Source organism: Rhipicephalus microplus, chromosome 6 (assembly GCF_043290135.1).
Source record: "Rhipicephalus microplus isolate Deutch F79 chromosome 6, USDA_Rmic, whole genome shotgun sequence".
Taxonomy (NCBI): domain Eukaryota; kingdom Metazoa; phylum Arthropoda; class Arachnida; order Ixodida; family Ixodidae; genus Rhipicephalus; species Rhipicephalus microplus.
This window is the reverse complement of record NC_134705.1, coordinates 92,771,645-92,784,843: the sequence shown is the minus strand read 5'-3', so window position 1 is coordinate 92,784,843 and position 13,199 is coordinate 92,771,645. Positions and strand designations below refer to the sequence as shown.

Below are 13,199 nucleotides of genomic sequence, written 5' to 3'. Positions count from 1 at the left end.
CAGGCGAAAAAGAGTATTAGCCGATTAAAAAAACTAGATATCAAAAACCGCTCACGGTTCTACACTGCAAAGTTTAGATAAACATTCTGTGAAACTTGCAGTGCCGCACTACGAACCGCCGGCCTTTCCAGAGTATTTAATATTTAAAGTGGGACCCTAATTATTCCCAACAGGTGGTGTTCAATTGTCCTGAAAAGTCCCACGCTTCGTAGCACGGTACTAAAATTTTAACAAAAGTTTCCAGTAGGTCCCTGCTTCAAATATCCCGGAGTCATTTTTTATACCTGCCTTTTTTTAAGAGACGTGATTTTTTTTCGCCTATTTTCCATCATTTACAGCAAGACGCCTTTGCTGCCGCTGAGAGATGGCGCCACGCACAGATGTCCCCACATTCGAATCCTTGCACAGCTATCGGCCCCACGTTAAGAGGGGGAAAGGGAACAGCTGTTATGGATACCCGGCCACTCCGGCGTTAGAGGCCAAGAGCTCGCCCATACCTCGGCCCTAGAATTACTCTTCCGGACCTCGGCATATCGCACCCACCCTCGGCTCTGCGTATGAATTCGCTTCTCACGTATACAGAAATTCTACAACACCAAAGACACGAAAAACAGAAACCTCCGCCCCCAGAACCAAACCTCAGTAAGAAATCGCAGGTACCGCTGAGTCACCTGAAGACCCTGTTTTACCCCAATCTATACATGCTGCCTATAAGATAGATCCCGACACACACACACCACAGGGCCGGCTCTGCTCGAACAAAACAGCCACCCTGTGGGAATCCCCTCATGTTCCTGTGGGAACATGTTCCTGTGGGGACATGAATTCCCGCATAACCAACCACTGCGATCCAGGACACAATACATGTAAAGGTGGAAGACAGCTCTGTCCAGCTCAGATCTGAAGACTTAAGAGGCCCTTGTGAAACGTGCGAGGACAGCGGCCCGCGCCCATGGGATCCCAGACTACGGATCCCACTCCCGATCTTCTATAACAAACGTTTTATTCTCCCTCACCCCGGGAATGGTGGCCTTGACCAGTTTAGACTAGCGCCTGCTCCACGAATGGATCTCACGGAATGTTTGAGGCAGCTGGCGATAGCGGGAGCGCAGCTCTGTTTGACAGGTCGACTTGTCTTCTACTTGGGTCTGACCGGCGGGAAAGCGAGCTAACTATCGATAGCGCCGGCTATCGTCCGCCGCAATGAACATAACGGCAAACAATTCGTGGCGCTGGAGTCTGTTCTAGCCTCCCCAGCCCACGTTGCTCAGCCTTTGCGTCAGAAGAACGCTTAAGAGCAGGACGATTTTTGTCGTATTTGTAAACTACTTCTTGATGGTGCCTAAAACAGAACACTTGCTGCGAAAAGACACTAGGTAGGCGAGAAAACGTGTAAAAAGTTATCTATTACTAATACAGGAACATTACATTTGGCACATTTGAGTGGCCATCAAGATTTTTTACAAAAGTGCGTAATGTTTTTTTTTCTGTAACCTCCATCACTTTAACATTCCACAGATTTTATAAGACCACTTAATTCTTGACTAATTTACGCCAGTGCGTATGAGCCGCAAGAGAGCGCGGAAAAAAATAAACAAGGACAACCATGCCGACCATGTAGTTTCTCGTGAGAAAGTCTATGGTGGCGACCCCACCACGTTTCCACACCATTCGCCGTGACGTCCCATATTTGTACGACGTTTACAGGTGCCTACATAGTTCCCAGTGATTAAAAACCGGAATGAATTGTCCTCTGAATGTTCCATATTCTTAGAATGCCAACCTTAAAGACATTTTGTTGAGGAAACAGTGTCAAAATATGATAAACACCTTGAAATTCATCCATCAGGCACAATTTCGTAGCAAAATTTAAAAATGAGTTTCAACTCGCGTTTCTCTTCCATCAATGAAACTATGATTATGAAGTTTACGACATTAGAGTTCTCCGAGTACAGTCTATCAATCTAAACCAATTCAACGTTTCTCTTTCGTGTCCCTCGAAGCATGTTGGCAGCTGTGCATGTGGCACGCATTGCCTTCGAGAAAATAGGTACCAGAAGCTTTCTCAAGGAGACACAATGAAACACCATACACCTCGATACGATCTTAACTGCGCGTTATTGGTGTGCTTCTAGAGTGTTTTCAGCCCCACGATCTGAGCTCTAAGACATACGTAAAATCTTCTCAATGCTAAATCATCACGGATGACAGTCTGTGTGTTAATGAGACAACGCAGCTTCAGCTCAGATGTATTTATTCAAAGGTTTATTGTGACTGACAGCCCAGTTTGACCTGTTCAGATCCGAAGAATACGACCCAGAAGCTTTTACGGCAAGTTCTGTCTTTGAGAAGGCTTCAAAATTCATAAAAGTAAGATGTAGACAGCCATACCGAGACAGGATACGCCTAATTATCGGAATTTTCCGTCCAGTCACTGGTTACGGGAAGCAGGATATTATTCATAATGAGTGCATGATGTGTACGATTGTCATTGTGGTGATTCACAATCATACCAGTTTTTCCACTAGCAAGAGTCAGTCTTCATCCTACTTTTCCTGTTCCATTTCGGGATTGGCTTTTTTTTTTTTGGCCAAATGCGAGAGAAAACAAGTTTCACAGTAAGCGCGAAAAATGAAAACTAAGCGGTGACGCGCGACTTACCACGGCCTACCCATGATGATGGGTTTTTCTGGGGGAAAGGTACGTTGTTCTCAGAACGCCATATCGTGTCCTCTCTACCTCCAATAAACAAAAGCCTGCATGGCTGTGAACCTGCACCTTAAGCAATGGCGGCACAGGTCCTACTGATTAAACGCATATATAGAACACACTTGGCGCACCTTTTGACAATTTTTGCATCTCCCTGTGCAGCTACGTCTTCAAACAGACAAAATGAACACACTGCAAGTGGACAGTGGCATTTTATAGAAGTAGAAGAACACGTTCACCGCAGAGAAAATAACTCTTCTCAGAGCCGTATGGATATAAGGAGCTCTGAAAACGACGGCTGGCCACGACCATCTATTTCCAGGCGAATATCTTGCGGACGGAGCCGAACAAGAGAACAGCCTTGGGCTCGCTGTTCATGATGAGGAACAGGAAAGGTCTGTCCACAATGAACTTCACCTCTTCGTCCTTCTGTTCCCCATCATCGTCCGCTGCTGGCGGCGTTGATGTGCTCCCAGCTGGAAGCTGCACAGGCACGATTAACAAGTAGGCGCTGAAGAGAGTCCTATATATGACCCGTTCCTAGACGAGTATTACTTCGAAATTCCACGTTCGGTAATTCCGCGGTTATGAGATGTATCTTTAAAAAACCCTCAATCATTTGAAAACCCTCATGTGTCCTCAGTATTCTTAAGGCACAAGTCATATAGGTAGGCGCCACTAGACGCGTCGACATATATTTACTTTAAAACCCTGCCGGCGTTTCCTTTTTTTTTTCTTCTTCTTTCTCAGTTGCTTTCATCTTCGAGGCGGCACACTAACAAGCTTCTGCGCGGTTGGCACGCCAATTCTGAGGACCACCACCGTGCACTAGAGGCTCGTTCACACCTACGACTAGCTCTGGTCAAGAGACCAAGTTAGTCGCAAATGGCCGCTTGGGTCTCCAAACGACTGCTTCGGCTCAGTCACTCATTGTATGATGTTTCACCCTTTACCTTATACCCTGATGGGGGACGCTGCGCCTGCCTGTGATGATGTGTATGAGTCGCACACAAGCGCGAACAACGGCCTCCTTGAGACGCTTTTTGATCACCGCTCGCAAATGTTTGCGCGACCGGCATGACTCATAGATTGAATAAGTCTAAAGACATTCCTGCAACACTTTTCCAACTTGTAGCCTTATACATGATTTTTCAAAGTCGGTTCCGTGGAACCTGGGGAATTGTAGCCAGGCAGACTGTAAAAACCGGACGCATGGTACTTTTATTCCCACGTCTGATTACCTGGGAAGTGGATATGGTGCCGCCATTGCTTGTGAGCATTCTCGACACTATAGCCCATCTGAAAAATAAGCAAAGTAGTTGACTGAATCCAGTTCCCGACGTGCGGTTGGCCCTGGGTGTGACTGAGCTTCGCATCAGTTTGTTTTGTGCAAGGCCAGGACGTTCACCTGCGTGTCAGTGAATATTTCTGGTGTCCGTGTCATATATATATATATATATATATATATATATATATATATATATATATATATATATATATATATATGGACTGGTTTAACTGGCGGAACATGGGAGAGGCCTTTGTCCTGCAGTGGACGTAGTCAGGCTGATGATATATATATATATATATATAAATATGAAAGTAGATGCGCTTTCACATAACAACTGTTTATTGTGCCGACGTTTCGACGAGAACCCCGTCTTTTTCAAGGCATAATTATGCCTTGCAAAAGACGGGGTTATATATATATATATATATATATATATATATATATATATATATATATATATATATATATATATATATATATATATATATATATATATATATATATATATATATATCATTGCACATGAATGTAGCGTGATTGAATGTTTGCATGAAAGTGGTTGTAAAATGGGGGGAGGGGCAGGGGTGTGCAGGTTTTCTTTAACCTAATAGAGCTTAGCAGGGTTCCCTGCGTAGAGTTTCTCGCAATCTTACCTGCTGGCACTAGTGAGGTGCTGGATGCAAGGAAATTATTGACGGAATACGCGTGAGCTTCGAACTGGACTCGGATTTGTATACCTCGAAGACGCGTCTGGCTTCAAGTTAGAATGATTGATTTCCTACTAAAATAGCATGTAATGAGCTATTTATTTTTGTCATTCAAAAAAACGCGTTTTATTCAGCACTGCAACGTTTTGCGTCGGTGTACAATTTTACAAAGCGTAAGAAGTAACCAATGGCCGCTAAACTTGGCAGGCAGATGACGTAGCAAGCGTTCCCTCTGCCGCTTTTATGTTGCCTGTTTCTTCCATTGGCTGTTTGGTTGGGCCGTAAAGGTAAGAGAACTTTTATATTAGCATATAATACACGTGAATGAGATCGGCATATAAACGTTTTGTTTTAGAGAAACTTTATTTACGCACTCGTATTCGCTTTTGTGCCGAAGCCTCGCTCAACACCAGCTAACACAAGCCTCGCAGACACACATGCCGTCATTTCCAGTGGTTTCATGGAGGGCTTTTAAAAAGAATTCGCAAGGACGGTAGCGCCACACTTCCTTCCAGGTAATTTTACGAGAAACTCCATGGTTCCCTGGGATCAACGTGCTTGAGTACCTCTGGTCTGATGGCTTCATTGAAAGAGCTTACTAGAGGCGAAGGTTCTTATGGTCGAGCTCGATCCGATGTGTGACGTGACCACCCTTAGAGCGCATGCGCACCCTTCTTCCTTTCTCTCCTCTCCTACGCTCCCCACACTCTCTCTTCGCAACGCCGACGCAGGCAGCGTATCCTATAGTCTACGCTCGCTCCCCGCTCTCCCTCCTCAAGGCATCTCTCCCAGTGGCATTTACACCCCAACTGCCTGGCATCTGCACATGGTTATTTAGCGGGAGATCGTGTAGCTTTTGCTCAATCGACTTCCGCAAAAAAATTCATAATCCATCAAGAGTAAGTGGAGTTCAGGGGTGTCTCATAAATTTCATCCAAAGTGATGACGATTACTTTTTCAAAAGCATCCCCAAAAAGCTTTAATTTTCACTCATATTGCAATTATCGCATTTATAAAGATTTATAATAAGATAAATGTGCAATATGGTTCAACTCGTTCTGGCTTATTAGCATAATACCTTTTTTTAACATGTGAGAAATATTTTCAACTTCAGCGCCTTAGTAAAAGCTGTCAAAACAGACCCCTGAATTTAAGGTGTGAGGCAGTTGCTCAACATTCAAGGTTCGTTATTATTTTATGTCAAAAATGTACAGGAAATGATATAATTTACCTCTCCGTAGGCCGATAGTGTAAACTAATGAAAAATATATTTTGTGTCAGCAGTGCGCTAATTTTTTTAGTGATAAGCCTCCAAATTAGTTACATCCAAAGTTGCGGGAGTAGCCTTTTCTTCCTGTGGGTAAACAAGAGTTTGTTCAAAAAAATTTGTGTAGTTTTTGCAAAAACGAAAGTGGTTGAGCGCTCGTACAGTCCTCGTCTCTTGTTTTGTGTTGTCCATTTGCGCTCAAATATATTCCAGATGGATGATTCTTTTCTAATGAGGCCCTTTCCCAGCTCATAAAAATTTAACACAAAACAGAAAACAGTGGGGACCCCCCCCCCCTTCGGCCTGTTATCTGAACATACGAAGCAGTACCACCACAACCAGCAGATGCAGTAGTTATTTTCACAGCAGTAGTAGCTGCAGGCGTTACGCAGGTGTCGTGACCAGACAAGAGAATGGATAAATTGATGAAGGGAAATGATGATAATGACGCTTCATAACGACAGTCATCACCATCATTAATGTTACGGTTTTCGGCGGCTTTCACGACTTGAAAGAAGCTGAATTCCCCTTTTGTTTTCTGCGCTCCTGCTGCTCGGGCTCAGAGCTTCTTTATAGACCTTAAAGGTGACTCTTACACTGGTGTCTAGAGGTGCTGCAACGCATGGCGCTTCAGCGAGCATGAAAATTACAAGTGTAGAACGCGTATTTGTCTAATTTTTGTTTTTTTTTGCTTCGTTTGGCTTCTTGAGGGCTGAATTCGCTTTGGCGCAAGACGAACTCCAGCTAAAATTTGCTGAAAATTTTCGCAATAGGATGGAATGTGGGCTAGTTGGTAGTTCACTATTGATCAGCGAACTGGGAGCGCGGGAGGAACAGAGACACGAAGCAAACAGGAGGCACACAGCGCTCGTGCTGTGTGACTCCTCTTTGCTTCTCGTGCTGTGCGCCTCTGTCACAAAACGAGCGCTCAAAAGGGCGCGCCGCCAAAATCTCCCGACGAAGCACCGGAGAGACGCCTCGAAGTCAACGATAAAAAAAGAAAACAAATCCAAAGACTCCCCGGGCGCGCGTCCCTCCCTTCTCGGAAGCGTAGGTTCGCCGACGAACCTCCTCACATCGCGGCCGAGCAAGCCCTGGAAATTTCTCGATGGAAAGGGGCGTGGTGATGCCGGGTTGCGTCATCCGTCGCGGACGGCCGTCGAACCGTCTCGCGCTTTCCCCCAGCCTTCGCTGCGCATCGCGCCGACGAAATGATGAGAATTTTCTGGAATCTCGCGCGGAAGGTATTTAACCGAGCAGCAGAGATGGGAAAGCAGGAGAAGAAGGAAGATAGCGCCAGTATGCGGGGGGGGGGTTGTTCCGCCGCGTCTGTCGGTGAAGGTTTTGCCCTTAGCGACAAAGCAGGAGAAGAAGAAAGTAGGCGCCAGAGTGCGTAGGGTGTTCCGCCCGGTTGTGGGCGAAGCCTTTTGTCTTCCGTGACAAAGGAGGAGAAGAAGAGGATTTTTACCTGAGGGGTGAAGACTCGAGCTACAGGCAAGAGTGTGTGTCTACCGCTATCGAGCGAAGACGCGTGGCAACAGCTGCGTCTGTGAAGCCGACGTGTTTCCGGCGAAGAAGTTTGAAGCTTGGAGAGCGGCCAAGTGAAGACGCGAGATTTCCTGGAAGAGAAACTTCGGGGACAGTGGAACGACAACAACACTGGACTTTGAGTGAGTGATTCTCGGAAGAGTATCATTCAGACTTTTGTTCCAAGAAGTTTGGACTGAGTAAGTTTTCTAACTCTTTAGTCTTTAAGTGTCTTGGTTGTTCGATGCATATATGCGACTGCATTATAGTGCGTATTGTTGTGTGTGTCCGTTGTTTCAAGTGTCGCTGATTGTACTGTGTAGTACGTTGTTTGATTGGTGACATATTGTATTCAACTATTGTCGAGTGTGAATACTTGTGTATCGTTTCGATCTGCCATAATTGAGAATATAATTTTGTTTTGGTTATCAACTCTCGGCTCTGACTTGTTCTTTGGGCCACAACCGGCGTCCGCTGGCGCGCCAAATAGGACCACTTCTAAATTGTCCACGCTTTCGTGGTGCGGTTCGGGGAAGGCGATACTTCGGGCCTTGGAATTAGCCCGGCGATCGCCTCCCTAATTAACGGGACCTGTGACAGCCTCCTATTTGCTTCTCGTGCTGTGTGCCTTCTCTTTGCTTCGTGCCTGTGCTCCTCCCGTGCTCCCAGTTCGCTGAACAATTATGAAAATTTTCGGCTCACCAATACTAATCAGCTCACGATCCGTTCTTTCATTACAAATCATTATAAACAAAGCCGAAACACAGCAATAAACAAAACCACAAGTGCGTTCACACCACGCAAGCACAAAGAGTAGGCAAACTTTTATGTACTACCCATCATTACCATGGTTGCCAAACGATTGCAGTGCCATAGTCCCCTCAAGTTAATTTTAGGAAACTCTATGATTGGGCATTTCTGTCCTTCCCATACAAAGTATATATGATGTAGGCGACGTCATGTACGCCTGCACAATACTTTTGACTTCTGTGAAAAACTGTTACTTTCTTTTTCTCTCTCTAGCAGCTTACCTGCGCTCCACTGCACTTGGGTGTTTGGCTGGTGGAACGTTCGCGAGCGTGGAACACGGCCACGTGACGCGCGAACGAGACCCTGGCGGCCGAGTCGCACAGCGTCGAAAAGTCGGCGTCCGGTTGGAACGCGTCGTTGACGCCGAGCGCCGGCAGCGCCTCCTTCAGGTCGATCACGTCGCTCACGCGGAACATGGGCACGCTCACATTCAGGGGGCCTGCGTTCCGCTGCTTGTCATTCATGGCAGTGCAACCCGAACGTCACGTAAGTTGCAAGGCCACAAAGCCACATGACTATGAAACGGTGGGCAAATGTGGAGGATCTACAATCCACCGGAGAAAAAAAACTGCACGGAAAATGATCATCAGGCAGACTTAGAAGCTGATCGATTGAAAAAGGTTTCAGTCATACTTTACTTTTCTAAGGTATCTCATCGTCTGAAGGAAATAAGGGCAACATTGCGGTGTTCCAAGTGTTTTTTTTTTTTCAGCCTTCCATAAACTGTCATACTTTTCATCTCTAACTTTTCCTGTGACGAAAAGGAAACGCCAGAGCCCCATCAAGCATCGCAAACGATAGAATACACCAACAATATGTCCACTTGCATGCAGGGGATGCTATGTAGGCCAAAACATAAGGAAGGTGCCTCAATGATTGTCTTTGTGAGCACAACAATAATGTGCTCAATGCTAATGAAGGTTTTTCGGCCATTCATCGCCATTCCTGTTGATGAACCCCTCTATTTCAAAAAAGCACAATCATCGGCAGACATGAAGACCAGCGCACTCAGGAAATAATTGAAGCCGCCCATATTGCGCGAGAACGTTGATTGTGCATCGGCATGGCATCTGTTTGTTTATTGACGACAGAGTTATCTTCTTTGGAAGAGCACGTGTAAGCATTCCTCAGAATAAATGCTCTCATGCTTCATATGTTTCTCGTGTTTTTGTATATATTTGTTTCGTGTTAAATAAAAATTCCGTTGTTAGTCAGTGCCTGTCTGTGTCTCCTCTTTTGTGTCCCCGTGTAGAATATCGCGATCTTTAGACTTTGCCTAGAGCAAATACGAACCACTAAAACCACCTCCACCATATTATGATTGTTTTTTAGCTTGAGACGACAACAATACAAAGCTCGTTACTTTAAACCTGACGGGTACTTTAAAATTATTCGAATTAAAAGGAATTGGAATTAGCGGCTGCTAGAATGAACGGAAATCGCGCCAAACTGCGCCGATAAAAACCAACAAAGTCATCTGTGGATTCGTCATGTGAATCAGGCGCTACTATAAGTTTGTGGCAGGTTATTTTGTCAATTTATTTCAGTGAGCTGTAACAGCGAACATAAACAGTTTATCAGTGAATAATACGCCACTATAACAAGCCTCTATGTACATTCATTTGAGAAGTAAGCCTTAAAATCGAAATATGTGATGCTATTTATACTCCTGAAGTTTCCACGACAGAGTTAAAGAAACCAAAATTTAAATTGATCAGTAATTTGAATTTACCTGCTTTTCCACTGCCTAATCTCCATAAGCATCGTTTGCAGCTTGCCCAAGAGCTGAAACGCCAGGTCCGAATTCTCCCCTAAGAAGTACTGCTGTTTTCTTCTTTTTCATTTCTATTGAATTTGGTTTGGTTTTGCAACATTTTGTGATCACTAAGGACCGACTACTGCGAGGAATGATAAAATGCAGGAGATTCCCAGGTCAAATCAACCATTGTGGATACAAACGCGTTTAAGTTATCGGTAGTACTCCCCCCTAGAAATTCACAGGTCAGCTCAGGCACCAGTGTGTAAGATCAAACTAACTGCAAGTTTCAATCAATCCAGTTCGGATGAACGGGCGCTTACTGTGTGATGTATCGGCTTGCTTCGTGAACGGGTCTGTGAGCAGCTTCACAAACAGCAAAAGGTGGCACACCGAACCAAGCTTAATACAGTTAAAGCAATTAAAAATAAACATTGTGAGGGCATTTCCTTTGCCATACGTCAATTCAATTTTAAGGCAGCGCAAGCACACCGAGAGACGTGGAGAAGGCCGGTGCGGCTGACGAGGCCTTCGCCTGTCCAGGCGTGCAGACTGTATTGGCGTCCGTAATATTCCGCCGTCCGTGTCACGTGGCCTCGTGACATGACGTCATAACCTGATATTTTGACCTTGTAACTGGGGGTTTTCAATGAGCCCTTTTCATAACTCGCAAGCATGCTTCTCTGCACTGCCTATATGAACAAGAAATGGCAGCACTTGTCGTGCTTCAAGCGCACATGCGGTCCTAGTTGAACATGCTGGGGCTTGTGAATTATGAGTGTTCATATCAAAAGAGGCGGCTTAACATTTTCCGCGTTATTGCGTAAGTAAACCGCACTTAAACAGGCTATTAGCACTAAACGACAAGACACCAATAGTTGTTCAAACTGCATAGCAGCAAAGCTGACTTTACAATATTGAAAACGGTCTAATGGCTATGTCAATACGTTTTTTATAATCAAATCAGCTTGGACATTAGCACAAGATTGGGGAAAGACATTCATTTTGTTGCGAGCCGCAAACTTCAACCGCGGCCGTACTCAATCCGGAAAAGGGTCATATCGCCCTTGAACGCACGTCTACTCAATTTTTGGACTAGGCATATGCATTTTGTTGGTTCGGGGCGAGGTCCATGCTCAATTCATATACGTGACGTCTGTGATTAGTCGTGAGTGTGTGGTTGTCATCTGATGTTAGCGCTTGACGCCAGGTTTTCCGCTACATGATCACAAAGTGCTTTTTTCACCTACGCACGCTAGTGTCACAGGAGAATCGCGGTCATACGCTCCAAATAATACACCTACATGCACACCCACCATTTATTTCCGCCTTATTCGAACGATCACACCGCTCATGGCAATTTCATTCAGAAATTCAAGGAGGTCCCTGCCCCCAGTGGCTTTTACGAATCAGTCACGCCACATGTCTGCCATGGCTAATGTAATGACAAACAGCCAACAGAGGCATCTGCTGTGCCAACGCGAATCTCACCCTTGTCCTCGAGCTTGTCGAGACAGGCGAGGATGTGGTGGGCGTTCAGCTTCCTCTCCAGGTCTCGCAGGCTGTTGGGAGGGTCTGGCAACAAGATCACCATGGTCTTCTTGTGCTCGCGATACGGAAGCTCAAGGAAACTGGCACCCATCTCCTCGCTGTGGGTCATACGAAAGCGTCCCGTGTGGCTCATCATGCGAACCACCTGCACAGCAACGAGTACGATTTCCATTAAAAAGAACATGGCAGTGGTTTAGCTCGACTAGACCCGCTTACGCAAGCTACACTGTTTACTTCACCATGCGTGTTTACCCTCGTAGCCGAAGCTCGATGCGCCAACCTAACGTTATCTATATAGCTAGTCGAACGCTCCATAGTTCGTCCACTCGCTAATATTGTATGGTTTGTTTCCGAAGACGTTGCCGCAGTCGGTGCGAGACACGTCAGGCTCTTAAACCACCAAAAGACACTCTCGCTTGAGTGCTCCTCTGTTAAAGAACCACGCACTCCTCGCACTTTCACCTCGTGTGTAGGTTGATGAAGGGTATGCGGAGTAGTAGATAGACCGACGAAAGCTCTCGTTGTATGTTATAGAGCACAGCTGCAACGCCAGCACTGAATTTTGCACGGATGATTAATAATATGTCGGTCATATTGTCCCAGAACCACCATATGATTATGAGAGACGCCACAAGGGAGGGCTCCGGAAATTTCGACCACCTGGGTTTCATTAACATGCACTCAAATTTCGCGTGACTTGTCCCGGGGTCTTGGATACAAGGCCACGCGGAGATACACAGCGAAGCTCGTTCGACTATAGGCCGGTAAACCTTTCACTTTAATATTCTCGGGGTCTCTTACGCATTCGCCTAAGATTACTCTAAAGCAAAAGCAGTTTCCTTCTCTCTCAATAGACTCATTAACCCTGTACCGCTCCTTCCCGGAATCCTTCGGAACCGAACATGATTTTTCACCGCTTCTTGGGTCGCAGACACTACAAGCACTCAGGACTTCATTGTTCGTCATGGTCATTTCGCAACATTTTTACACGAAAACGTTTTTTACCAGGTTCCACCTTCAGTGACGTATTTCCGTCACGGAAATGCCAGATTATGAGATATCGGGTTGCTTCGTAAACGGGTCTGTAAGTAACTTCACAAAGAGTAACATGCGATGCCCATAATTAAATTAAGCCTAATAGAGTTAAAACAAATGAAAAAATACACAAGTTCAGAAAGCAAAAAAAATGTTCCGCATAATGGAGACAAACCTACGACCTTTCGGTACGCGAGACTAGAGGCTGGTCAACGAGATTGCGTTTACGTGAAACGCTGCTACAGCTGTTAAGCAGACAATGTGCAGGCTCTCTTACATTTATGTCCAGAGAATATTCAAATACTTTTGTGAGGAAAAGTTACATTTCGTGTTATATTAACTTCTGTAATGAAGGAATCAACCATGTGTTTCATTATCTGTGGCTTAATGATGACGTCATATGATGAAGTCATCACGTGATATTTTTTGCATCACTCGTGTTGACGCCAACGGTCGAATTTCGCGTTTGAAGAAAGATACAAGGCTTCCATCTTACTAACCTAATACGACATGCTGTGATACGCTGGGCTTTGTTTGTTTCGCCAC

At 45.3% G+C, this 13,199-nt stretch overlaps 1 protein-coding gene across 1 annotated transcript in view; it reads right to left on the bottom strand.

The window, feature by feature from the left end:
- Positions 1-2,951: 2,951 nt before the first annotated feature.
- LOC119168534 (iris-like) overlaps positions 2,952-13,199 on the bottom strand; it is a 30,532-nt gene continuing 20,284 nt past the window's right edge. Inside the window, exons 5-7 of the mRNA XM_075865360.1 lie at positions 11,559-11,763; positions 8,533-8,750; positions 2,952-3,192 (exon numbers count right to left, since the gene is read on the bottom strand). Of these exons, the coding sequence (XP_075721475.1) occupies positions 3,022-3,192; positions 8,533-8,750; positions 11,559-11,763 (594 nt within the window). The 3' untranslated portion in view covers positions 2,952-3,021. The remainder of the gene's footprint in view (positions 3,193-8,532; positions 8,751-11,558; positions 11,764-13,199) is intronic.